This window comes from Dermochelys coriacea, chromosome 2, assembly GCF_009764565.3.
Source record: "Dermochelys coriacea isolate rDerCor1 chromosome 2, rDerCor1.pri.v4, whole genome shotgun sequence".
NCBI classification, from domain to species: Eukaryota; Metazoa; Chordata; order Testudines; family Dermochelyidae; genus Dermochelys; species Dermochelys coriacea.
Window position 1 is genome coordinate 65,027,055 of NC_050069.1, and position 27,998 is coordinate 65,055,052.

Below are 27,998 nucleotides of genomic sequence, written 5' to 3' on the forward strand. Positions count from 1 at the left end.
CACTTCACATGCTCTCCTGTTATGCTAAGCGAAACTGATGAGCAGATGCAAGGGAAAGTTGGGGAGTAGGGATTAGATCCAGATGTTTCATTCGTTTAAAAATAAAGACCCCTGTAAACATAAACATTACACATAATGGACATTCAAGAAACAGAAATTACAGTGAAAAGTACAATCATTTGTAAACAGTCAGCCAAACAGTGAGGTAAAGAGCATACCTTAGAAAAGGCTGTCAAATAACAATCAATACAAATATCTATACAGTTAGAAGGCAGACAAGATGCCCAGGGCCAAATTCATCCCTTTATAACCCTTGTGACTTCACTGGAATTACACCTGAAATTTGATCATTTACTACTGTTTTTTCCAGCCCAGATCCTTTGCTTTCTGTTACTCCTCTATCTGTCTCACTCTGAAATGTGGGAAGAAAACAGGAGGCAGGCTGTCCAGTTTGTCTGCTCTGCACGCTGTCTTTGGTTTCATTGCAAATAGTCAGTCTTACTAATGAGCACTATGTGCAATGGAATCATTTTACATGGCTATATTTCTCAGCATCATAACAGGGTTATTGGCACCCTCCTCCAGATAAATATCACAATACAGATATAGATTATATAGTAATTTAGATATATCAGAGAACTACTGAGTATTTGAAGGACGAAAGAACTGAAAAAGCAAATGTGGTGGAAATATATTTAAATGCTATTTCATCTGGATAGGTGTCTTTTTCACAGATAAATGCATTTGAAACATACACTGAACTTTCCCATCTGTAAAATGAGGCTACTACTACATACATACCTGTCTCAAAAGGCTGTTGAGGAGACTAATTTGTTAAACAATTTGAACATGTGAAGCACTACAATGATTAATATACTATGGGGGGATACATCAGAAGATCAGAATTTTGGAAAAATAAAATTCTGATTTCAGGAGATATTTCTGAATTTTAGATCTTTCAAAATGTTTAAGTTATTGATAATTGGAGTTTATCTGCAAATAAATACTAATTATTATTATTAAGGTAGATAAAAAGGTTAGCCAACAGGTGGTAAATTATAGCAAAGACATGCACAAGGAAGACATGAATGGCTGACTGCCATTAACTTCCATTGACTTCAATGAGATTTGAGAGTGCTGAGAACTTTGCAGGGTTTAACCCCAAATACGTAAATGATAAATGAGGGTCTGGAGACAACGTGGGTGAGGTAGTATCTTCCCTGTGAAAGAGACAAGCTTTTGAGCTACACAGAACTCTTTTTCACCAACAAAAGTTGGTCCAATAAAAGATATTACCTTGCCCACCTTGTCTTTCTAATATTTTGGGACTATCACAATTATAACAACACTGCAAATGATCTGGAGTGAAGACTTTTAAACAAGTGGTTTCTGGCTGAAGGTTTTATATGCTGGATAAGAGCTGAAGTGGTTTCTCACAGAAGGTATATAGAAACGGGGTATGTAAATATTGAGTGTTTTGCTGTGTTGGAAGAAAACTTATTCACTGCAAAAAACAGCTCCCAGCTTGTAATTTATTATAATTAAACTAAATGAGACTGATTCTAGAAGGAGGCAAGCCAATTAGTTTAGGATGTCAATTTTTGTTTGCCACTGTCAAACACTGTTATAGGGCCTTGATAGATTGCTGGGTTGGTTTTTTTAAATCAGATAAATCTAAAGTGAAAGGAAATTAAACAGCCTGGCTCAGAGAAGCATACAGTGCTTGCCATTAAAAATTCACTGTTGGTATTTGAGATGACCAGCTTTCCCCTTCACTTAGGGTAGGAGATAAATGTTGCGACTGGAGGGTATGTCTACACTGCAGTCAAAGGTGTGGCCTTGACGGCGCTGCTGGTGGCATTTGGGTATGTGTAGCTAAACACTGCAGCAAAAGCAGCTCCCACTGCTCCCTGGGATGGGCAAAGGCTCCGGCCGCAGGGAGGAACTGCAGGAATATATGCTGAACACCCCTGTGTGTACAGAGCAGGGGAAAAGTGGAGTATTCAGGCACGTAGACAAGTTTTAACAAAACTTTTTCAAAAAAATCCTCGACTCTGAAGTGCACTGACATAGATAACAGAAAGCTGTAGGCATCTGTTAGCTGTATCATATGCTTATAGTTGTTATGTAAGGTTGTATGTATAAGAAACTAAATCATGCGCACCGGTACACACTCAAACAATAAACTCTACCAAGGGGCATTTTGTCAAATATAAGTGATTTATAAATATTAACTGTTCTGCAGTTTGGTCTTCTGAGGTCCAGCTGTGGTGTCTCAAAAATGACAGTGTTCTCATATTAGTTTTGTGACAAATTACCCATTTTGACATTCTCAGAAGACTAGGACTTCAAGACAGGGCAGACCAAATATCTGGCATCAGGGTGCAACAGGAAACAACAGAGGAACACAGAGACTCAGAGAAGTGTGGTATTATCTTTTGCACAAAGTATCCTCTTTTTTGGCACTATTTGACTTCTAGCGCTGCATATTGTCCTGTACTACCTAGTCACAGAAAATACTGACGAGTGATTTTATTGCACTGTCGTTCTTGCTTGTTCTTGGCTTGGCAGTTGTTTCGTATATAGTTTCAGAAAAAAGTAGCCTATGTGAAATTATGGCAAGATCTATTTCTTCACAAAAGACAGTGTGATCTTTGGTTGAGCTGAATGTGAAAAAGGGGCAAGCACCACAAGACCTTTGGGGCTCAACAATCTAAAAATGATGGACAGCATTGTGTTTGCTGACTTTTTGATTAGGTTCTTGTTGGTAAATAGCACTAACATAGTTTCCAATGTAAAGAACCAAGGCAAGCTTTAGTCTAGTTGTAATCTGTCAATAACAGAAAAATCAAATGAAGTAAGCTTCACATAAGACAATTAGTTGAGGGGCTGTATGCCTCAGCCCATTGATGATGGACCAAAAGTCATTAGCATCTGAAGACTCTTTGTGGCTTATATGAAAGAACCTGGTGACCTCAGTCCAGTACCTAATGGACAAGTGCAGGTGTGCACATCACAAATACCATCCCTCCTGACAGTTTCATCAAAGAAGTAACAAACTGAGTAAGCACAAAGATGGAAGTGCTCTCACAGCCCTACAGGTTTTTCTTCCAAAACTTGAGGCTGATTGGCAGACCTTTCTGAGGAAGCTTGTGATGCTGCCTCCGAGGGAGTTCTGGTTCCATGGAGAGACAGAGCACTTCACTCTCTCGGGCTTCTTTCATATGCAATATTTTAAATATTAATTAATAAAAAAGAAATTATGAAAAAAGTCTTGCTAAAAAGACTGCCAACTCCCCACAGAAAATAGCTTTTGTGTATGACTTTTGTTTTTATACCGGTGGTGACTGAATATAAAACAAAATGCTGCACAGTTACATACATGTCCTTTTTCGATAAGTATTTACAGAAAACTTTACAAACTTTTATACACATTTTCATATCCAGATCTTCTTGTTTACTTTTAAATGAAGAACAAAATTCACCCCAGACACTCCTAAGGCTGTTGATGGTGCCTATATTGTACATTCATGCTTGGCTTCTTCTGGGAAGAGGGGAAAAGAGTAAAAAAAAATGTGCAAATTACAGACATCTAAAAGAGCCCTGCTTTTAAGGGTTCTTGGAGACTGACATCAATAGAGAACATCCATTTCACTTCTCTTCAACTCACAGACAACTACTGTTTGTGGGTGCAGGGGAGGAGACAAAAAGGGGGAGAAGAAACCATATATGAATTAGAATATTTAGACAAGCATATTGGTATTGGAAAAGAAGAATTATTGATCAGTTTCTACTACTTACAGTAGCTCAACCAACGTTAGGTGCAGACTTTGTGAATGTCTAATACATTATTGACAGTCCATATTACACTATAGGTGTCTGACCCTTGACATGTATTCTGGAGTCATATTATCATTTACCAATACTACCTTTGCCAGGCACAGTATGATTGTATCAGTCCAGAAATACTGAGTTTCTTGAGAAACACACATTCTTCTCTCATAATTTTCACAGGTTGATTTGTTTTCATGCCTTAACACTAGGTATTGTAAAAAACAAAATTAAAAAAAGAAAACAATTTACAAGTGTCCATATAAGTAAATAATTTAAAAAATCCAAGATCATCTACAAGTATCCATCTAATGGCAATGCTGATAATGATACTGAGGCTGCGACTGAAGGATTCAGTCACATGTGAGAAGAGCAATCCACACACTCTGTGAGAAATATAGGACATGTCTCTTCTGTGACAACGGTTCACAAAGTTGGTCTTTTCTTCTGAAGTCTGTTTCTTCGGCAACAGCAGCAGTTGACAGTGCTGAGTCAATGTTCATTACTTAGTTTGACCTGTAAAGAGATATGAATTACTAATCTATCAACAAGATGATAACAGACCTCTGGGTGTTCATTTCCTATGTTGATGGTGACCAAGTATAAGGTCACAATTGAATAGGCTCCTAGGAACAGAGAAAATACTGACTGCATGGACGCATGCTTAGGAAGCATTGTGGCAGTTTTGAAGAGACTCCCTCCCCCCACATTCTCTCCTTTGGTTAAAGGGTGTGTGTGTGTACCATGATGGTGACAGAAGCTGGGGAAGGCACTGCTGCCGGTAAGGTGTCAGAAGCTGTCAGAATGATGGATTTCCCTCGGCTTCATTATATTAAATGAATCACATTTTTGTATTCTGGCTCATGACACTCTCATCTGACTGGTTATGGCAAATACATTTGAACTGGATCCACATACGACTTTGGTTCACAGCCATATGTCAGTTAAGTTTGTGAATTCGCACATACCATCCCTCTGACCATGTTTTCAATCACTGTATTCTAGGACCATTCGTGTGGTTATTTCATATTGATTCACAGTGCCTGGAGGATGTGCACACAGTGTAGTGTCAGAAGCAGGTGTGACAGTCCTGATGCACAGAGAGTTGTGAAGGAGGAAGGCCAGCTAACCTTGTTACATGAGCATAGTCAGGGGTCTTATCCACACAGCAAAATAGAGAGTTATGATTATGGGGGCAGGTAAAGCTTTGGGTTTTTTTTATTTTAAATATACTACCTTCCCTAGCCCCTTACCAAAACTTTCTGTCTCCTCACCCAACTAACTTAACCTAGAGCTTAATGCTGCCCTAGAACTGTGAAAATGTAATGTCCCTTCAGCCTGATGATCCCCTTTATAACCTGTTTACCCCTTTGCTTCCAAAGAGAATGCATTCATATTTTCCTCTCCCTCCCTCGTCCATTTTTTTCCTTATTTCATCTCTGTGTTGTCTCCTCCTTTACTTCTGCACATCTTCATCTAGACTGCAGCCACCTCAGGGCAAAGAATGTGTCTGTATTATAGAGTGCCAGGCAAACAAACAAACAACAAACTGACCAGCTATGCTCATTTATGTGTGCACAAAGAAATGCTTCCTAGGAGAAGGCATTTAACTTTAGCATCTCTTCAGGGGTGAAAAGGACAACTATTCTTAGACTTGCTAATCATTAATAATTATGTTAGCCCTAGACAGATACTATAATATGGCCTATGCATATACAAGAAAATGAATTATCCACAGCTGACTAAAGATCTCTCTTTCACAGTTTTGATAAGACCATAGAACTTTGCATGTTTGAAGTGCTATGCTTTGTTAATCTCTCAGAATCCATGGAAGTCTTATAATGTGACTCCCAGGTACTGAGCAGGACAATTCACAAATAGAGAAGAGGTTGTGATATTCTGTTCAGTAGGAGTTGATCAAACTGATTCATAAAAGTTTAGGAACCTACCTATTCCCTGGTATTTTACTACCCATCACAGAAGGAAGAGCGGGTAATTCTACAATACTTTCTTAACCAAATGTAAAATGATGAAGACAGTAAAAGACATATAAATGGATTAAGAGCCTTAATAAAAGTTAACAAGTATCTTTCTCGTTCATCCCCAACTTCCAAGTGAAAAGGCATGGAGTTTTTCACAGTTTGGATACTGAAAGGCCCATTCCTCAAGGGGACTGTGGTATTCCTGGACCATCTACAATTGATATAGATAGCAATTTACTGAAAGACAACAAGCAGGCTGGTTGATGCACTGCAGACAGATAAGCATTTGCAAACCAATGGATAGCACAGTTTAGTGACTATCCAAATTGTCTCCTGCAACTTGGCTTTTAATTCAAATTTACCTTGATCATGACATTCTTCTTCCCCCCTTGTTTAAGCAAAGATCCTATTTGTACTTTGTCATTATGTAAAACCACAATATCACTGAATATGTTTATTATTGATTTATACTCCACAGCTGCAGGGCTGCCAGCTATGATCTTGTTAGGTCTCACAAGTTAACCCAAGCAGGACCTGGAAAGAATGGGGGGGTCTCCCATTTAGCAGATGCAATTTATGTCCACAAAATTTGCCTATCAACAAAGTGAATTCTGAGTACAAATCTTCATTCAAGTGTCCCTACCTGATCTGAGCTTGGAAACAGGTAATTTGATGTGAACATTCTCAAATTTTTACCCCTAATTCATGGAATCATAGAATATCAGGGTTGGAAGGGACTTCAGGAGGTCATCTAGGCCAACCCCCTGCTAATCATTTGTGTTGTCCTCCGCTGGACTCTTTCCAATTTTTCCACATCCTTCTTGTAGAGTGGGGCGCAAAACTTGACACAGTACTCCAGATGGGGCCTCACCAATGCCAAATAGAGGGGAATGATCGTATCCCTTGATCTGCTGGCAATGCTCCTACTTATAAAGCCCAAAATGCCGTTAGCCTTCTTGGCAACAAGGGCACACTGTTGACTCATATCTAGCTTCTCATCCACTATAACCCCAAGATCCTTTTCTGCAGAACTGCTGCCTAGCCACTCGGTCCCTAGTCTGTAGCAGTGCATAAGATTCTTCTGTCCTAAGTGCAGGACTCTGCACTTGTCCTTGTTGAACCTTATCAGATTTCTTTTGGCCCAATCCTCTAATTTTTCTAGGTCCCTCTGTATCCTATCCCTACCCTCCAGTGTATCTACCACTCCTCCCAGTTTAGTGTCATCTGCAAACTTGCTGAGGGTGCAATCCACACCATCCTCCGATCATTAATGAAGATATTGAACAAAACCGGACCCAGGACCAACCCTTGGGGCACTCCGCTTGATACCAGCTGCCAACTAGACATGGAGCCATTGATCACTACCTGTTGAGCCCGATGATCTAGCCAGCTTTCTATCCACCTTATAGTCCATTCATCCAGCCCATATTTCTTTAACTTGCTGGCAAGAATACTGTGGGAGACCATATCAAAAGCTTTGCTAAAGTCAAGGAATAACAATAATTCAATTGTAGTTGCAAATTTTGCAGACAATCAAAAAGGAAACCACCTTTTCTGAAAAATTTACCCCTTCATTTCATTTTTTTCAGTAATAGTGCACTGGTTAATAAAATATTGGACATCACAATTTTTCCTCTAACCTTTCAGGAAAATTAGTGGTGGTCTTTAAAATCAACATTGATGCAACTCCATAGATTAAAAAGGCAAAGAGCATTTAAAACAGAAATGTAAATATAGCAGCTATGACTTTCTTCCCACTGGATACCCAGTCTATGTTCTTGGTCTCCAATATCTCAATGAGTTATGTCTATACTATGGAGAATATACCAACAAGGCGATGTGCCAACATAACTGTAGTGCAGAGATAGCCTACAATGATGGAAGAGATGCTTTCATTGGTGTAGGAACCACTTCTGTGAATGACAATAGCTATGTCAACAGAAGCCTTCTATTGACATAACTGCATATACATTTGAGGTTAGGTTGTCACAGCTATGTTGGTCTTCACACCTCAGAGCTACCTAGGTCTGCTGACCTAACTTTTAAGTGCAAACCAAACCTCAGGGCATGGCTACACTTGCGAATTAGAGAGCATTAAAGCAGCCCTGTGCGCCCTAACTCATGATGCATCCACACTGGCAAGGCATGTAGAGCGCCCTGACTCCACAGCTGGAGCACTCCTGCTTATCCACTTCCGTAAGAGGCATAACACTTGATGCGCCCTGGCTCGAGCACCGTGGTGCCACTGTAGATGCCCTGGCCTGTTAATGCGCTCTGACTGGCCTCCAGAAGTGTCCCACAGTGCCTGTTCTAGCCACTCTGGTCCTCACTTTGAATTCTGCCCTGCCCTCAGGTGATCAACCATCAGATTCGCCCTTTAAATTCTCTGGGAATTTTGAAAATCCCCATCCTGTTTGTTCAGCCAGGCATGGAGTTCTCTCAGCGAATCTTTCCAGTGACCATGCCTCCATGCGCCAGGTGATCCCCAGTATGGAGCAATGGCGAGGTGCTGGACCTCATCAGTGTTTGCGGGGAGGAAGCTGTCCAGTCCCAGCAGCGCTCCAGCCATAGGAATTATGATACCTTCAGGCAGGTATCAAGGGATCAAGGGAAAGGGGCCATGACCGGGACGCACTGCAGTGCAGGGTTAAAATGAAGGAGCTGTGGAATGCCTATTGCAAAGCCCGTGAGGCAAACCGCCACTCCGGTGCTGCCCCCACGACCTGCTGTTTCTACAAAGAGCTGGACATGATACTGGGGGGAACCCCACCTCCACTCTGAGTACCACCATGGACACTTCAGAGCCAAGTTCATCAAGGCAGGAGGAGGACGAGGAAAGCGGAAGCGAGGGTGCTGAGGTGGAGGAAGACACCCTGGCATCCCTAGATGCATGCAGCCAGGAGCTGTTCTCAAGCCAGGAGGAAGGTATCCAGTTGCAGCTGGTGCTTGGGGAAGGACAAACACCAGAGGACATGCCCAGTAAGCGGCTTTTATTTTGGGAAGTAAGTTATTCAGTGTGAGCTCTTGGGGCGAGGAGGGTTAGGGCTGCATGCATGCCTAGATGAGGAATAGGGCGTTGATGTGTCTCTCACATTGCGGTAATCAGCCTCAGTAATCTCTTCAAAGGTCTCATTCAGAAGCAGTGCAATGCCCTTGCACAGGTTCCTTGGGAGTGCCACTGTACTCCTTGTCCCTGTCAGGCTAACATGTCCGTGCCACTATGCCGTGAGGGGCGGGGGGACCATTGCTGCACACAGGCAAGCTGCATATGGGCCAGGGCAGAAGCCGTATTGTAGTAGAAGACCCTCCCTTGCTTCCCAGGTCACCCTCGGCAGTGAGATATCTTCGAGGATGAACTCCTATGGAAAATGTGGGGACAGTATTCAGTGTACAGGCCCCCTGCAGCTGTTGGCTCTCCCCAAGACACAGAACCCCAGAGGACAGTTCGGCCATGAAACAATCAGTCCCCCTTGATCCTCTGCTTACTCACCATTTTGGGGCTCCTGTGGGTTATGTGCACTCGCTTTGGGATGGGCAAATTCTGCCATCGTTAGATTGCAGACATCTTTAAGTAAGGGCGAATCATTGCTTTGTCTGGTGTGAACAATGCTGGCTCTGTTAAGTGTTGCATTTTGCCTTTACAGATGCAACCTGGAGATCTCAGCTGTCCATGTTATCACTGGCCGAAAGACTCCAAAGAATTAATAAGAGGCCACATAAAAGCAAAGAAGACATGCTGCATGAAGTCATGCAACAGTCCCTTAACAAAAATCAAAAAGGGCAGGAGTGGAGGGAGAGCGAAAGGAGAATCCGCAAGCAGAATGCGGAGCCAGCACCAAAACACAGAGCAGCTGATAAGCATCATGGAACACCAAGCGGACTCAATACAGGTGCTCCTAGCCAGGCAGGCGGAGCACTACCGTGCCCGCCCCTCCCTGCAGCCCTTGTCCCAAAACTCTTTCCCTTGTGCCCCCATGTCACCTCCAACCCACTTTCCCCAACATCCAGGTTCTTATCACCACCAGCTGCCTCCAACACCTGTAGCTTCACCACCCAGTCCTGCAAACTACGACCCTTACCCACTTCACTCAACCCCCATCACCATGCATTTTAGCCAGTCACTTATTGCACAACACCCTAGACAGGAAGGCTGAGTATGAGAACAGGACATATGCAAATCTGTGATTGAACCATTCCCCATCCCACCCCATTGCCCTTTCTGTTTCTCAAGCATTTTTAAATAAATGGCTTTTTTGGCTTTGAAAACATTCTTTATTTTTGCATTAAGTAAAAGGTATGTTAGCCCAGGAAAGCATCGGGCACTGCAAGTCAGTGTAGCAAGCATAGATTCCTACTAACATTGGAACCACTGCAGGGCACCAACCATTACTGGTGGCTTTCTGCCTCAAATTGGTCCCTCAAGGCATCCCTAATCCTTGAAGCCCCGCACTGGGCCCCCCTAATAGCCCTGCTCTCCGGCTGTTCAAATTCAGCCTCCAGGTGTTGAACCTCCAAGTTCCATTCCTGAGTGAATCTTTCATCCTTCCCTTCACAAATGTTATGAAGGGTACAGCACATGGATATAACCGCGGGGATATTGTCATCGGCCAGGTCCAGCTTTCCATACAGAGAGCACCAGCAGCCCTTTAAATGGCCAAATGCACACTCCGCAGTCTTTCTACACCAACTCAGCCTGGTGTTGAACCACTCCTTGCTGCTGTCAAGGCTCCCTGTGTTGGGTTTCATGAGCCATGGCATTAAAAGGTAACTGGGGTCTCCATGGATCACAATGGGCATTTCGACTTCCCCTACGGTGACCTTCTGGTCTAGGAAAAAAGTCCCAGCTTGCAGCTTCCTGAACAGGCCACTGTTCTGAAAGATGCGTGCATCGTATACCTTTCCGGGCCAGCCTGTGTTAATGTCAATGAAATGCCCATGGTGATCCACAAGCGCCTGGAGAATCACAGAGAAATACCCCTTCGAATTAATGTACTCAGAGGCTAGGTGGGCTGGTGCTAGAATTGGAATATGTGTCCCATCTATTGCCCCTCTGCAGTTAGGGAAACCCATTTGTGCAAAGCCAGGCACAATGTCATGCACGTTACCCAGAGTCTTCTGAGCAGGATGCGATTAATGGCCCTGCAAACTTGCATCAACACGATTCCAACGGTCGACTTTCCCACTCCAAACTGGTTAGCAACCGATTGGTAGCTGTCAGGTGTTGCCAGATTCCAGATTGCAATAGCCACCCACTTCTCCACCATCAGGGCAGCTCTCAATCTCATGTCCTTGTGCCACAGGATGGGGCGAGCTTCTCACACAGTCCCATGAAAGTGGCTTTTCTCATCTGAAAGTTCTGCAGCCACTTATCATCATCCCAGACTTGCAAGACAATGTGATCCCACCACTCAGTGCTTGTTTCCCGAGCCCCAAAGCAGTGTTCCACAGTGGTGAGCATGTCCATGAATGCCACAAGCAATCTCATGTCATATGCGTTACTCGAGTCGATATCATCGTCAGACTCCTCACTGTCAGTTTGTAGCTTAAGAAGTAACTCGACTGCCAAACATGAAGAGCTGGCGAGACTCATCAGCATATTCCTCAGCACTTCAGGATCCATTCCCGCAGACCAAAAGGAAAGAGAGCGTACGCAGTACAAAAACGTTGAAAGATGGCGCCAAATGTGGATGGAAGCACAGGGATTGCTGAGATGCAAACCAATGCATCATAAGGCATTGGGACAGGACCCAGAATGCCATGCACTTCCCCGCCCCTTCCCACAAGCCACAGCACAAGAATGGGAAGAGGTGCTCTGTGGGATAGCTGCCCATAATGCACCGCTCCCAATGCCACTGCAAGTGCCACAAATGTGGCCACACCAGCACGACTGCAGCTGTCAGTGTGGACACACTGCAGCGCTTTCCATACTGCGCTCCAAGGGCTGGTTTAACTCACAGCGCTCTACATCTGCAAGTGTAGCAAGGTACTTAATAAATCAGTGTACTTAATAAACCCATGCCCCTGCCATTCCTCTCATGTCACAGTGCAACAAAAGCATTACTTTATGGCTTATCTGCACTTAAAAGTTATTTCAAGGTAGAGTGTGAATTTAAAGCACAAAAGCTATTCCTGACTAACTTCAAGCACGGATACCCTTATTCAGGAATAAGAATACCTTGTTTGAGTTTAGATTAATCCGAAATGGATTAAGCTATACCGGAAAAAGGCACTCTTATACCAGAAAAGAGAGTCCATCTTTGGAGTTAGTCAGGAATAGTTATTCCAGAGTAGCTAATCCTGAATAGTTATTCCAGAATGACTCCATGTGTAGACACCTTCTTAGTGGAATACTTTTGTAAATGCAGATCCTAGCAATATGATCATAAATGGATCAGTACTTTGCCTTATTAATTTGTCTTAACTTCTTCCACTCCCACACTATTAAATTGCAATTGTTTCTTATTCTTTTGGGGCTTTCATAATTCCATACTATATAGTCTCTCTGTAACGTTAAAAAAGATTGAAACATTATTGCTCATGTACATTTCTACAACCAAATGCTGGTGCACATAAGTGAACATTTATAGTTGACAACATTCTAAGAGTAATGAAAACTCAATTCAGATTTCAGGGAGCAAATGTCCAACCCAAACACTGTGTTAGTAACAGTTCTCTTTAAATTAACAGTCTCCCCCTAGATCTCTTTCCAATCCCCCAACACATACACCAGGAAAACAAAAACAATCTTAAAAAGACAGAGGACAGAGAGATATTTAGATATTTGGTTACCTTTTATTCAGTACTCAGACAAAGTACATTCACCTGCAGAAAAGACAGCACACCTATCTATTTTTTTGAATATGAATATTTGATAGACATACCTGGTCTGTTAAATATGTATATATAGTGATTTTGCTCAATTTAATAAAATCACTAGAAACAACATAAGTGTTGTAATGATACTCACTCTATAACATGGTGATACCCTGTTAATTAGAAAGGTCTGATAACTATATACCTGTATAATGCATCTCTAAACAAAAACTAACAGTTATAATGATTGTTTTGTTTCAGTTATTTCTATGGCAAGAATTTGTAAACTTGTGAAAACGTTCTAAATACATAGTTTTAAAAATGTAACCTTTAATTCTCTTACCAGCTGGCTAAAACACAGTAAATTGTGTCACATTAAGTTCAGTTAGTCAGCTGCACTTTGGCTTCATCTTACTATGCATGAAAGATTCTGATGTGAATTTCATGACACACAGGATCAGGACAGCAATTTAAAAACACCTGACAAGAATTTTCAAGTGATCTATTTTGCAAATGTACTTTGAAGTGTCCCTCATCTGAAGGTATCTGAGCTTCTGCCAAACTGATGCATTGCTAACATCTGCTAGTGCATAAATTTACCCCAAATACAAAAAAATAAAAACAACAAAAAAAAAACCCCAAAAGGAACATTTTGGAAGTGTGTCTTTTATGTACTAGAGAATATTTTATTTGAATAAAATATGGAAACAATGGCATTTTAATTGTGGAAGCAAATCACTTGTGGTGAAAAGATAATTGAGTTTTAGTGATGCTCCATGGATTTATCTTGGTGAACTTGCATTGGCTCAGCAAGTCATTTTCTACAGATTAGACTATGAAACACATTCGGTAAACAGCCAAATCTGGACAAAAATAAGAGTTTCTGCCTCTCCTTTAAGGGTCATTGCATTAAGGCCTAGGCACTGCGGCAGTAGCAGCAATATACCTACACTATTCCTGTTTCACAGCTGGCAGAGAAGAATTTCTTCCCTTCAATGTTTCTGAACCCACTGATGCCAATCCCAAAGCTACATAGTGTAAAAACAAATAAGTCATAATAAAATGAGAAAAATCCACTCATCGTTGCTTTGGCGGATGTAAAAGCGTAGAGTTTTTTAGCATGTTTAGTGGTAAATTATAATGAAATCATTAGTAATCTCATGTCAAAACTATTTGAGCAGCAGGGTAGCTTTCAGTCCAGTTAGAAGGATTAATATTGTCCGTATGACTGAAACCTTACTTACAGGCTTTACAGGCTTTAACTCAACATGTTCCAGAGGGTGTTGCCGATAGCAGTATGTGTCAAGTCCACCTATGAAATCAACTGAAAATACAACAGTTCCAGAAATGAATAAATGGAAACAAAAACACACAAACAGAATTAAAAATGGAAAAACGATCTGAATAATAAATAATAATAGCAATAAAGAACATACACACAGAGAAGAAACATACATGTAAATGAAAAATATTGTGAGATTCGTTTCCAGAGGGGCCTTAACCCAACCTCCTTTTGTGTCTGTTTAATTCTGTGCAGGGAGACATTAGTCTATCATGGACCCAAAGGCTGTGCACTCTAGTGCCTGCATGCTTCCAAAGGGGATGGTAGTGTTTGCGGTGTGCAAGTGGAAGCCACATTGTGGTAATGTGGTCTTTTATTGCCAGGGGATTTGATCAAGCAGTTCTTGCTCAGATCAAAACCCTATGGAAGTGTGTCTGTGTGGGTGGGGTGGGGAAAGAAGTGAAGGTTTTGGACCCTGTGAGCCAATTTCTGCTTGCAGTTAAACATATATAAATCAATGGAAGTTACATATGTGAGACAGGCAGAGGAGTTTGTCCCTTTATTTGTGGCACTAAAGTGATGAGTGAAGATCAAAAGGCGGCAGAGGCGTCTCTGAACAACCCTCTTCGGGCAGGTGATCTTGTGAGAAAGCATCTCGCCTTTTCTTTCAAGATTTCTACATCAGAAATAATGGAAGAATATCTGCATTTGAGAGATCACTAATTCCACTTCTTGTGGTCATTTATAAATGAGTTCTCGTTGAAATAATTATGTTTGTGTCTTCTAGCTCTTCGTTCTTACCCCGGTTCTTTAGTTCCAACACCTACGCCAAGCCACATTTTTTCCTATTTCTCATCACTGAGTTCAGAGGGTGGAGATTCAGCTATATCAAGACTACTCTGGGCATCCAGTAGCAGGAAAACAGCAAGAAAGGTACAGCTCAACTGCTTCAGGGAAAACATTTCTTTGTTCTGAATTTGTGTGTGATAGGAAGAGTGTGTTCTTGTCTGGAATTGCCTTTTCAATCCCCAGTGCTGATGTGCTCAATTCACATGAGGATTCTTCAATCAATCACTAGATGAAGTGAGCTGTAGCTCACGAAAGCTTATGCTCTAATAAATTTGTTAGTCTCTAAGGTGCCACGGGTACTCCTTTTCTTTTTACTATTATTTGTATTTCTGTAGCATCTATAGGTCCTAATAAAATCAGAACCCTCTGTGCTAAGCACTGTACAGACACATAGTAAAGCAGGGCTCCAGCTGTCAGCCCCGGTGGAGGGGCTCCAGCTGTCAGCCCCACATGGGACTGACAACCAACATGCAATGTGAGTAACACAGTGTCTATACAGACACTGTGTCACCTTAACCACATCAACCAAAGTGCTATGCCTGTCTGGAGATGGAGTTGTTAAGTCAATGTACTGGGTGAGTTACATCGATGGGAGCTACATTTTAGTGTAGACACTTACAGAGTTAGATCCACATAAGCTGCCTTGTGTTGACATAACTCTGTTGTGTACACCAAGGATAAGACAGACAGAGAAGGCACTGTTATTTCTGTTTTATAGATGAGGAACTGAGATTAAGGGCTGATCTAAAGCCCACTGAAATCCATGGGAAGACTCCCTTTGCCTTCAGTGGGCTTTCCCATTGAATTTAGGAAGCTGGGACCAGATTTTTAAAGGTATTTAGGCATTGAGGCACTCAGCATTGCAATACCTAACTGATTTAAACACTTGCATCTCATTTTCAAAAGGGTTTTAAGGACTTAGAAGCCTTAATCCCACTGACAATCAATGGGATTTAGACACCTAAACTCCTACATTCCTTTTTAAATGAGATTTAGGGTTCTAAATCAGTGAGGAGTTTCAATGCTGAGGGCACTACACCTAAATACTTTAAAAATCTGGGCCTTATTAGCTTATCTATAGAGCCCTACCAAATTCACAGTCATGAAAAATGCATCACGGATCGGATCTGGTACACGTCTCCCCTGTGCAATCTGTCTTTTGTGTGCTTTTACCCTATATTATACGCATTTCACAGTGGAGACCAGCGTTTCTCAAATTGGGGATCCTGACCCCAAAGGGAGTTGCAGTGGGGGGTCGCAAGGTTATTTTAGGGGGGGCATGGTATGGTATTGCCACCCTTATTTCTGTGCTGCGTTCAGAGCTGAGAGAGCAGAGGCTTTTGGCTGGGTGCCCAGTCTCAAGACAGGTCCCAGCCAGCAGCAGTACAGAACTAAGGGTGGTGATGCCATACCATGCCACTCTTACTTCTGTGCTGCTGCCTTCAGAGCTGGGCGGCTGGAGAATGGCGGCTGCTGACTGAGGGCCCAACTCTGCAGGCAGCAGCACAGAAGTAAGGGTGGCAATACCACACAATGCCATCCTTACTTCCATGCTGCAGCTGGCGGCGGCTCTGCCTTCAGAGCTGGGCTCCCAGCCAGCAGCTGCCGCTCTCCAGGTGCCCAGCTCTGAAGGCAGCACTGCTGCCTGCAGCAGCGCAGAAGTAAGGGTAGCAGTACCGCCAAGCCCCCCCGCCAATAACTTTGCAGTCCCCCAAACAATTCCTTTTTGGGTCAGGACTCTACAATGAAAATGGTGAAATTTCAGAGTTAAATAGCTGAAATCATGAAATTTATGATTTTAAAAATCCTATGACCACGAAATTGACCAAAATGGACCGTGAATTTGGTAGGGCCCTAATTATCTGGGAACTAAACCCAGATATACTGAGTTTCAGTCTAGTGCCTTAGCCACTAGGCCATTGTCTCACAGCTAATTGAGCATCACATCATATTGAAAAAAGCTAAGACAGTCAGTGTGCCAGCCAAAGTGTGTCTGCCACTCTTCCACTGTACGGCATTTGTTTTACTTTTCAACCTTTATTCAGACTCTTATAACAAAATACAATACAAACATCCAGAGTGAAAGACAGCAGCAGTGGGATGTATCTTTTAAAAGCCTTTTGTTTGTCGACATTTTCAGCTATTTCTTGTGTAGGAGTCAAACATAGTACACAACTACCAACTGACCTCTCAGAAGAAATTATGTTCAAAGTAACAATCTCCTTGTGGTCTTCCAGCCTGGCCTTCTCAACCCCCTGAGAAGGATTATTACTCATTGAGGTCATGTGATGGGTGAGGTGCCATAACTCTATAAGCATATCTTGCTAAACAAAATATTTTTCATATTCAAACACTACAGCTTCCTAGGAAGGAAACGTGAACTTAGGAAATACATTTCTTTTGGATAATTCACCTCTTCAGAATCACACACAATTCCTCTCTCACCAATCACAAACAATCTCCATCCATAAGCAAAAGGAGAACATAAACCAGCTAATCTTTCCCTAATATACTTTTGTGTAGAAAATGAGGCTAATGAATATTACTGATTGCCAACACTGATTGCCAGTCTTTGCCTGACATATGAAATAATGTATCACATGTCATGCAAATTTGGAGATATCAGATATTAACTAGGAGTTGATATGAGATGAATATCTAGCTGAATGTTTCTCTTTGCTATTCATAGCCATACATACATGATCTTACAAAAGCCTTCTCCTATAAATATGAATGGACTTGACTTTGAATCATATTAAGATAGCTCTCAAAACAAGAAACAGGTCTATCACATGAGACAACAAAGGAAAATGTCATTTTTCCCTTATAAGCTGTGTTTTACATAGATCTGGATGACAATTTTTCAGATTATAATTCCTCTTTATGTAGTTTCTCTATAAAAGATTAATTTTCAGTTATTTAATTATAATTATTTTTCATATAATAATTTTTTAGAAATTTGATCTCACCTGCTTTTTTTTACTTAGGTCTCAGCTGATTCCCAGGATGGAAACAGCAAAGAAGAGATAGCCATTAACTATGAAGATATCTGAGCTTCTATTCTCAGCCTGAGAAAAGAAATATTTCTGTGTACCAGCCAGCTACAAGAGACAACTCAGGTTTGGCTGTAGGAGTCAAACGTCTATCAAACAAAACCCTTTGCTTCTGCGTCAGTGAGCTTTTATGTAGAACCCCCCCCAAGAAAAACAAACAAACGTACAGATGGCAATGAATAACTGATTTACTTATCTCTTGCCTGGTTAATGAATTATAGGCAATACCTGCTATGGATCCATAAGACTATTATAATACGCTTTAATCCAGAGAGCCACTTACATCATGAATATGGAAGTTCTATGGAAATATCATTTGATTTTCTATGCAGTCATATATCCTATGCATTAAAAAAAACAGTTTAGCAGTAGTGATATTCAGTCACTAGAAAAGAACACTGCATGGAGTCCAGTCATTAACTACTTTCTTGCGGAGATACACTTAGAAAACTAGGGAGAGAATTTTCAGCACCCTGCAGATAATTGCTGGTTATAGAGGAAACTAGTTATTTTATCTGCAGATGGCTGCAAAACATGATCCATATTTCCAGGGAATTGCTCTCTCCTTGTGTTGCCTCAGTTTTGTGGTTGTGCCGGATGCTTAATGGCCAGTTTGAAACATTCTTTAAGATTTCATTCGTGCTGAGCTTGAAAGCTGCAAAACTGCTTTGACTGCTACTATGGGCAGTCTATTAAAATGATGTTCACTTACTCGTGGGCTGTACTAGGGGGGAATGGCTGTCAATCTCCCTCAGCGAGAAGAGTGTAAAATACTGCGGGCCCAAGGAGGTGCTCCTGCTGTCATTAATAATGTTAAGATCTATTCTTTGCTGGTTAGTGGACATCCATATATGTTTTATTGCTATTAATTCACTGCTTTCTCCCTCGTGCTGAAACTAAAATTTCTTTTCAGGTTTGGGAGGAAATCATAGAAGGATAAGAAAAGGGGTCTGAAAAGATTATTATCCTACAAAACATAGTTTCTTTGGCCATAGCCCATAACAGTAACCTGCTGTTTTCAGGATCTCTGCAGGATGAGTGCAGGGGACTGTACTAAAAGATCTTTTGAGGTCCCTTCCAGTCCTACAATTCTATGATTCTATATAGCTGCCATAGCTTGTCAGGCCATTGTTATATTACCAATATTTCCTTTCAAAGTTACCAAGTTTTAGGTGTGGCTGAACATGGAGGTGTAAGCAGAACATCCATATGCAAAATACATACTGTGCTCTTGCAGGATCTTCACATTAACACCATGTTGAGTAGTTCAGCCTGAAATGACTTTGGAGAAGGTAAGATCAAGAAGATCCTTTATACTTGTTTAAGCCCCACAGATTGATGGCTTAAAGTAATGTTACTCTCTGCTTGCCCCTTTAGAGAAGCTACTGGCAGGTGTCATTTACATAAAGTATAATTTTGCTTATCCATAGTTCTGTGTAGTGTGTTTTGTTGCATTATTTGGAATTTGTTTGAATTATGATTTTATGAATGTGTGTGTTAATGCAATGGTGTTCATTCATGAAAGAGCATATGAATTGTGCAAGATATACTTAGTAGAAAGTTGGTCACCATGACTGGATAGGTAGTGGACTCTGGCTAGGAAAAGAACCCAAATTCAATAAGGGACCTCAAGAGGCTCTGTTAGGAAGAAGAAGCCAATACAGTTACATGAGTATAAAATTGGTGTGATAGACTCATGTATAAGGTTCAAATTTACCTCCATTTTCAGGTCTGAATTATTTGTAATTCTGACACCAACTAAGTATAAACCTCAGCCTAAGCTTTCTTTGCAAGTAGGATTTCCCTTGAGCAACTCCTCCCTCCCCCGCAGTTCCCTCTGCCCTCAAGAGACACTCCACTCTTATATCCTGGGTTGAGCTAACCAGATCCACTTACCAGCATGGGCCAACAGTAATTATTTTGCATCTTTATACTCGGCTCTAGCACCTGAGTTGAGGGGGTTTCACAGAAAAACCCTGCATGTCTCTGAAGGAGCCTAGAAACTGCCTCCCTATTACAAGTGGAAATAGTTCAGTAGGGAGGTGTAAAGAAGGAAGATCAGAGGCAACATCAATAGGAATATATGATTGTTTCGCTGTCCCCAAAAAGTACCAGGTGAGACAAAAGGGGCAAGGAAAGAACAGGGGACAGAAAATTATTAGAAACAACTTTTTAAAATGGTTTTGATTACTTGGGATTGGAGGGAGAGATTTCAGGGTTTAAAAGGCTTTCCAGAGTCATATTCCTTGCTCTGATATTGGATTGCCTCTGTAGTCTTGGGCAGGACAGATAGAGCCCATATTTAAACTTTGCTTCCTAATTTTGGGTGTTCATATTTTGACACTTGAATACTATTCGGATGGTGTTTCTTTGCATGACTACACTGAAGAAATGTTCTGTCTTGAGTACACTTGGAGGACACTAAGACTAGAGTCATTTTAACTATGATCTTCACTACTGAATGGGACAGGGTACAAGAATAAGATATAAGGAGCATCAAAGAAGTTACCATGTTAGTGAGGCTCAAACTTTCCTTCACTGGACCACTTTGGCCCTCCTTAATCTCATAAAAGTGTGCTTTGCAAAATGTTCTCTAGCCATATTTTAAAAAGCTACTTAACGCTTCACTCCATTATTGAAATTAAACCACATGCTGTGCAATTTCACAAAGTATTTTCTTAAATTAAGCTTTTATGTTGATTGCTTTCTAGTCTTTAAGGATCTCTCTTCAACTGAGATGACATATAAAAATCTCTTGAAAGAGTATTACTCTTTCTATATTATCTGTCTCTTGATGTTTCCATTATGTACGAAGTCTGTAACCAAAGCACCTGTAAATTTTAAGAGCCTCTTATATTTAATGAGAGTTCAGAAAGGTATGGTCTTTTGAGGGGGCTGTGTCTGTTGTCCTTCCTAGCTTCTAACTTGACATGCATGTGAAACTTTTTCTTTAGATTTAAGTAAATAGCTACATTTTATTATTTGTAATGATGAATACAAAGTTTAATTACTTTTATTTACCAATCCTATCAGACTATACTCTGCCATCTATGAATTCCACTCTGACATCTTGGGTTTACCGAGGTTATTTTGCCCTCTCTAGTTTCCATTTTGGTTTTCATTATTACAGTTCTCTCTCCCTGTAATTAGAATTTTGATTCATACTCATTTTATCAGGGCAAGTCAACACGGGCGTTGGAGTCCGATCCTTTTCTACATATTTGACTATAACTTATGCCACATAGTAGCATTGCTTTGCACAAGTACTTTCCAAACAAAATATTACAAGTTATATATTTTTCTTGATTATATTTGGAATTCCTTCTTTTTCTTTTTTTAAAGTTTTATCGTAAAAATAATTTTAAAAAATTCACCTCTGAAGACTGAAATAAACTGACAAATGCATTGATTGTCATTGATTTATGTAAAAAGCTGACAATTCTATTTAAAGCAGTTCTAAACAATGAAAGTTGTGTGCTTTTGAAAATCATGGTAATAGTGGTGAGACAGTATTAGTTGAAAATAGGGCATGAGGCAGGCTAACTATATAGTGGTGCCTGTGACTGAAGTGTGAGTTATATCTGCCAGCTATTTTAACTTCTACTCCCTAATTTTAACTGGTAAGATACTTGGAAAGAAGAATACTTGATGGAACTAGTTTTGGCTAACTACTGAATTTGTCTTTTTTGCTTACTTCCTGATCTAACTGCTTTGCTTATAATGCTCTGGGATTTCTGCATTTCCTCATAATGAGATTGCTACAATGCAAATGTGCATGTTAAATTGAGAAAAAAAGTCCAGGCATGGATGTGGATACAAAAACATAGACCCTCACAGTCATCCACCAACCACATTCATATGATACTGAGAACAGAAATGATGCCCTGCAGCTCTAACAATACTGGTGTTGCACTGGTCTGCTAAAAGGACAGCTCCACTAGTTCAAACAGTAAAGGAGACTGTTATATATAAAGGTTGTTGCATTACAGCTTCAGTCACACCTCAGAACACAGGATCTTAATGATAAATTCCAGGCTGGCTTCAGGGGAGACAAAACTAGGAGTCTGCTTTTTGAAGATGCGCTTTGATCTTTTGCTGCAGGCTGATGAGGGATATGTGTTCTCTATTAGTGCACCTTTATCTCTCTGCTGGTTTTGAGGCCACAAAGCCTGGTGCCCTTTTAAAATGTTTAGTACAGATGGTAAGATTGACTGGAACAGATCTATCCCATTTACAGGTCAATGCCAATTTGTAAGTTAGGTATTTTGCTCCTCTAAGCTTGTTTTTTATGCTGCGAGGGACCCAGAAGGCTGTTTCTTGCCTTTTGATTTTAGTACTTGTATCATCTTCTTGCTTCAGTTATTTGTCAGTATGATCTGAATTTTCATCATTGTACTAATTATACTTCTCTACCTTCCTTGTTACTTTTTAGCCAAGATTGTCTCAAGTGCTATTGTTTTGTTTTACCACAGTCCGAATTGCTATGTCAGGTAATTTTCTCAAGTTAATTCTTCTCTTATGATCAAGTTCCAATACACATTAAGTAACAGTACAGCTGAATCTCCCAGAGCAATATATTTTCAACATTAAATACATGAATGATGATGCTTTACCAAATATTTTGGATGTGTAGAATAGTGGACATAGCTCATCCCTTTAAGTTAAGCTGCAGAAGAAAACCCAGATCACAAATGGAGAAGTCATTCAGTGGAAGAAAGTTCTTTTACTAGAACCTTCTAACAGAAACCACTCATAAACAAGCATTTACTATAACAGGAATATCTTTCAGGGCAGGTGGTGTGTTAACTTGTATCTAAGAAATTTGCTCAAATCTCACTTATTTTAAATATATCGTATTTGTCTTCTCCTTTCTCTTGTCCTATCATTGTAGCCATCCTAACAATACTTTGTGATGTCCCTGTTTTCTATAAATATTTCTTTTGTTTTCATTTGATTGTTTTAATTTAATATTAACTAAATACTAATATTAGTATAAAAAACCTAGGTCTTTCTTTTCCAGAACAACTTGCCAGTTTTCTCAGAAATATGTAATGGTTTCTTTTCTCATTTGTGGCATTTAGCACTGAGATTTTCAAAGCTGCCTATGAGATTCAGATTTCCAAGTCCAGTTGAAGATTTTGCCAGTTTTGCCACCAGCACCCTTATTGCCCCACCAAAAAAATCATCATCCCCCTCCAGCACCTGACCCTTACTCACCTGATCTCCCTTCCCCTCAGTCCCTTGCTTAGTCCAATATACCATGCTACCTCTCATGCTATTGAGCCACTGCTCCTTGGGACCAGTGGCCATACAAGCTGCTCTGCAGAGAAGTTGACTGAGAGGGAGCTTGATATAGCTTGGTGCACTAGGACCTATAACTGATCTTGATCCCGCATCTTTCCATGAAACTAGGGACTCATGGGTATGTTTTTTTCTGTACTCCAAAGCATAGTCCTGGGGGGCTGCAAAGGAATTGTGAATAATCTGTGATCTTTTGGAAAATTGAATGACTCTGCTCTCAGCCCAGGGACCTGTATGGATTGATTCACACTTTCAAGGTTATCTTAGTAAGGAAAAAGATGAGAAACTTCCTCTTTATTAAAACTAAGCTAGATTGTCCTCTACATTTCTTGGTTTCCTTAACAGGGCAGGGGGCCTACAGCTGCAGGCTCAGAATTCTAAATTGCTAATTCATGCATGAGCTTTTTAAATGAATCAAACATGCAGAGCTATTCATAAAAGGAAGCAATGGAAAAATTCATCTAAACTGAAACCATTCAAATTACTGAATCCCAAGATCCTTTACCAGTGTGTAATCAGAATAATTTAGGTGTAAGACCTGATTAATTGACTCTATAATCTATTCAGCTCTCCACATGGCCTCACAACATGCAATTACCTTTCAATCCAGACCCACACATCAAATATTAAAAGCAGTACTGAAAGCTATTATTAAATTAGAGTTCTTAAGCCCGATGCCAGATAGCAAAAACTGTCACTTGTAGAACAGTAACACTGAAATAGATGTGATTTAAACTGAGGACTGGAAATTGGAAGAACCTGTCTGCATAAAAGGAAGAAAAATTAAGATTTTGAGAGACGGGATTTGCACTGATGGGTGGGATTCTGATAAGTTACTGTACAAGTTCCACAAAGGAAAACAGACTCAAGGGAGCTGCCACTTAGAAGTGAAAAAGTACAAAGATCAGGAGTGGATGAGGAAATACAGATTTAAAAACAGATTCAACTTTAATGGAAAAGCAAGGGGAAGCTCTGGATGTGAACAGGCACCACTTAGGCCTAGATGTGATGTCAAGTGAAAAGATCAGGAGATGGAAGCTGGAGTAAGATTGATTTAACAATAGATACAATTTAAACAGAAAAGTTAAGGTGCTGAGAGCTGAGGTTTGGGATAACATCCATTTAAGTGTAGATTTAATTTAAACAGAAAGGCCAAGGAGGTGGTAGGTGGAGACTACAACAAGATCAATATTAAATTAGCTAAGTGGAAGCTGGAATCAAATCAGTATGTTAAGCTTGCTGAATAGAGTATTTGGGGATGGGGAAGGAATGCGTGGACATGGGAAACAAGGAGACATATTTAATAAACTATACATGAACACTAACTATAGGCACTGTTTAACCTGAATAGGAATATTATGTATTATATTAGTGTCCCCTTGGACACTTAAAGGAAGGCACAATCCCGGGCCAAGGAAATTGCATTCATATTTGAAGGGAAGGGATATATATATATATAGATATAGATATAGATATATATTGATCAATAGCAAAACCAATGAACAGGAATTAAATTTGCATAGTATGAGGAAGCAATTAACTGAAAAGACTCACATTTTTATTTTTACATCAGTAAACTAATTTAATCCTAAGGGAAATGTGTGCGTGGGCATGTTTGTGTGTATTTTCAGCATCCAGAATGGTGATTAGAGGCTAGGGTCTGTATTTCTGTATCACTAGATATTCTGATGGTTGAAACTGTAATTCATTGTGACACTTTACTCTTAGAGGAGCAAGAAAACATTAACAAATGCTAAATTCTGCATCACAACATATTTTTCTAACTGTCCTAATGTTTCACAAGAAAGAATGAGAATTACTCTGAATACAAAGGGTATCTCTGCAGAGGTAGCTTGCGTGATTGGCACCTACAACAGAACACCTAGGTTAGCCTAGCCTGGGTGTGAGCAGCCACAGCACAAAGTCCTACCCATATTAAATCTGTGTCCTCCCTGGTGTGTACTCACCTGTGTGTGTTGCTAGGGATTCTGGGAACATGACTCATGATTCTTTGTGCTGCAGTAAGTTGAGCTGCTTTATGATTATTTCCCAGTGAATTGTGGGAGAGCTTGTGTGTCCTTCTGGGCATGCAGAGGGAATTGTGGGAAGGCACTGGACAACCACAAGCACTCCAGTGATTCACTGTGCTTCCTCACTGCAAAGTGGGTGGGTTACTAGCCCTACTGAAAGGGGCACCTGAGCTCTAACCCATCCCACAGCTGGGTCAACTAGTCTGGTTTAAAGAATCACTTTAAACCAGTATGGATGGTAGGGGTTTTAGGGCCAACACCTGAGTAAAGGCCTGCAGTGAAGACATACATAAATAATTTACCACAGGCAAGAATGGTATTGGCAAAAATAAACCAGGCTTTTGATTCCCAAGTCTTTTGATTCACTTTTTCCTGTAGCTTGTGCTCTCTTGATGAGCTTCTAGAACGTGTGTGTGTGTGTGTATGGGTCTTTTCAATGTTGCCATTCTCCCTGTCATTGACCACAATCTACCTATATACACATAATGATCTGGAATGGGCTACCAACTTGCGTGCTTCTTCTAACTGAATGATTCCTTTTTGCCATGGAACACATCCCAGAGTCAAGGCTCCCCTCTGAAATATGGCACCGTGCTATATCCTATATCTGCACCCTGCTCCTTATTGTGCATGTGACTATTAAAGACACTATAGCCTCATTGTAGCAGGCAATACCTCTCTAGCACCCCCTGGGGGAAAGGGTGGGCACTGTTCCTGTTTTAGAGCCTGGGGCACAGTCCTCTAGATGTTCAGAGTGTCTCACCCTTGTGGGAAGAAGTTAAAGTAGTCCAAACAAAAACTCATTGTGCTGCCACAGGCCACAAAAAGCAGAGTGCTAGGTCTTCAAGGAGCCAAAGAGAGGGGAAAAAAAAGAGAAAAATGTCAGCCCATCTAATCTCTGAGCAGGCCAGGGAGACCTAGGTTTTCAAGCCATTTCCTGGTCAGAAACCCTTGCTTCCAGGGACCAAGGAGCTCTGAGTTGTAGCTCTGCTCCTTCAGAGTGCTGCTGTGCACTGAGTAGAGATTCTCCATTCTAAGGACCTGCCCATCTCAAGGCTTCACAAGCTTCACAGCTGCTCTGATTTTGCACAGAGGAGCTCTTTAACTCCTTCCTGGCTGGTGTGAGGATCTTCCACACCACACTTTTATACAGGGATCACTTTTATAGCACGTCTGGGTACCATCTCCTCGTCACTACTGGGACAGAACCTAGCAATTGTTTAACAGTGCACAGCAATACTGCATGACAGTTTAGAACCAGAGATGAAGACTACTCTATTCAATCTGCCTGTTGACCTGCAGGGCAGAGGCTAAAATAGATTTCTTTTCTCAGTTTTTGACTTGTCATGATATTTTTGAAGGGGTGAGTCATAGTACAGGTCCATTATTCTGAAGTAGAATAAGAGAGTCAAATACAGTCTCCATTGAAATCAATGTGAGTTTTACCATTGACTTCAGCAGGGCCAGGATTTCACTTCCTGTCTTTAGTGCTGATAGTATTAAACAGGTTTTTATTTTGTGTAGCTCCCATAGATTTTGCTACTGAATACTGGGAATTTATCAATCCACATGTTTCCACAACACCTGCCAAACTGGATCCTGATGCTGGTTGAGACTACTGCATACTTCTTCAGTGTAAATAATAAAGTAACGTGTAGGGATATTTAAGGAGCAGAATGGCCCTTGTTGTGTTTGTCTTCATTATTTACTTCAGAATGCATTGTGTTAGCTTAGTCTAGGAGCAATTTTAGATTTCAAGTTCATCCTGTGATACATAAGCATCATGTACTAGGGTTTACTGATGGGCGGGAGGGCATCAAAGGAATTTCAAGATCAACATAGAAGATTCATCCTTTGTATTAGCAAGATGGCGCTGGTAAAGGAGGGCAAAAGTGGCACAGGAAATATGTGGGGTATGAATCTAAACAATCAGCTTCCAGCTGAATACACAATGCCTCATCAGTGGTGCCAGATTACTAGGAAAAATAATCTACCAGATCTGTGGCTTGAAAACTAGCTCCAGAAAAGTTGTCATTGATTAGCTCCAGAAAAGTTGTCTCAAAAATTTTCACGTGGTGACCCATCTCTCAAAAGACAGTGTGTCTCATGGACTCCTCTGCATTCATGATCTCATGTTTCATCTCTCCTGCCATTCACAATCATATAACATTTGCAACTACAGCAACGGCTTAAATGGAAAAGTGATATTACCAAAATATTTATATATTTTCAACTGTCTTTAATGTGATTTAACACTTGAAAACAAGGGGGAGCAGCCAGCACCATATTACCAGCCAATTCTTCACAGAGCACCAGCAGATGCTCCGTGGGCCCCTGGAGCTCCTGAGACCACATTTGAGAACTGACAGATTAGACACTTCATCTCCAGACAGACAATAACTGTAGAATCCATGGAACAAAAAAAGCATTTCATTCGTTGTCAGAGAAATCCACCCACGCTTGGTCACAGCTCAAGGCACTCCTTGGGGACAAACCGGGGCTGTGATTTCATCCTGCCTCCATTTTCAACAGCACATCATGCTCTTGGCTGACCCAATTGTTAATCTTTGGAGGTTTCTGGCACAGACAGCTCAGAAAGATACAAGTATCCATATAAGTCTCCTAAAATACAGCTAGTCACTGCTGTCTTATAAAAACACTCCAAACCCAGGGGAATGCTTTAAATCAGGCAGCAACAATATTGTCTCAGTGCCAGCTAGTAAAGCCTATTATCGTTCTATTGTGATGGTCAGTCAAGCATATTGAAGTACTAGCCATTAGCGACACATTGTGTTTCTCCTCATTGCCTGTCATTATAATACTAACAGCATCTCACAGATTCCTAATGATTGTTTAA

The 27,998-nt window shown here is 40.9% G+C and overlaps 1 protein-coding gene and 1 long non-coding RNA gene across 6 annotated transcripts in view; one reads left to right on the forward strand and one right to left on the reverse strand.

The window, feature by feature from the left end:
* Positions 1–1,662: 1,662 nt before the first annotated feature.
* Positions 1,663–27,998, reverse strand: part of NKAIN3 (sodium/potassium transporting ATPase interacting 3) — a 523,429-nt gene continuing 497,093 nt past the window's right edge. For 2 of the 5 annotated variants that reach the window (XM_038389157.2, XM_043507808.1), the window contains exon 6: positions 1,663–4,347. In XM_038389157.2, coding sequence (XP_038245085.1) covers positions 4,334–4,347 — 14 coding nt within the window. In that variant the 3' untranslated portion in view covers positions 1,663–4,333. Of the gene's footprint in view, positions 4,348–13,676; positions 13,951–27,998 lie in introns of those variants that run through there. The other 3 variants (XM_043507806.1, XM_043507805.1, XM_043507804.1) reach the window with 3 other exon arrangements.
* Positions 14,700–19,239, forward strand: LOC122458675. The gene is made up of 2 exons (XR_006278816.1): positions 14,700–14,841; positions 17,745–19,239. It is a non-coding gene; the product is annotated as an uncharacterized LOC122458675 (long non-coding RNA).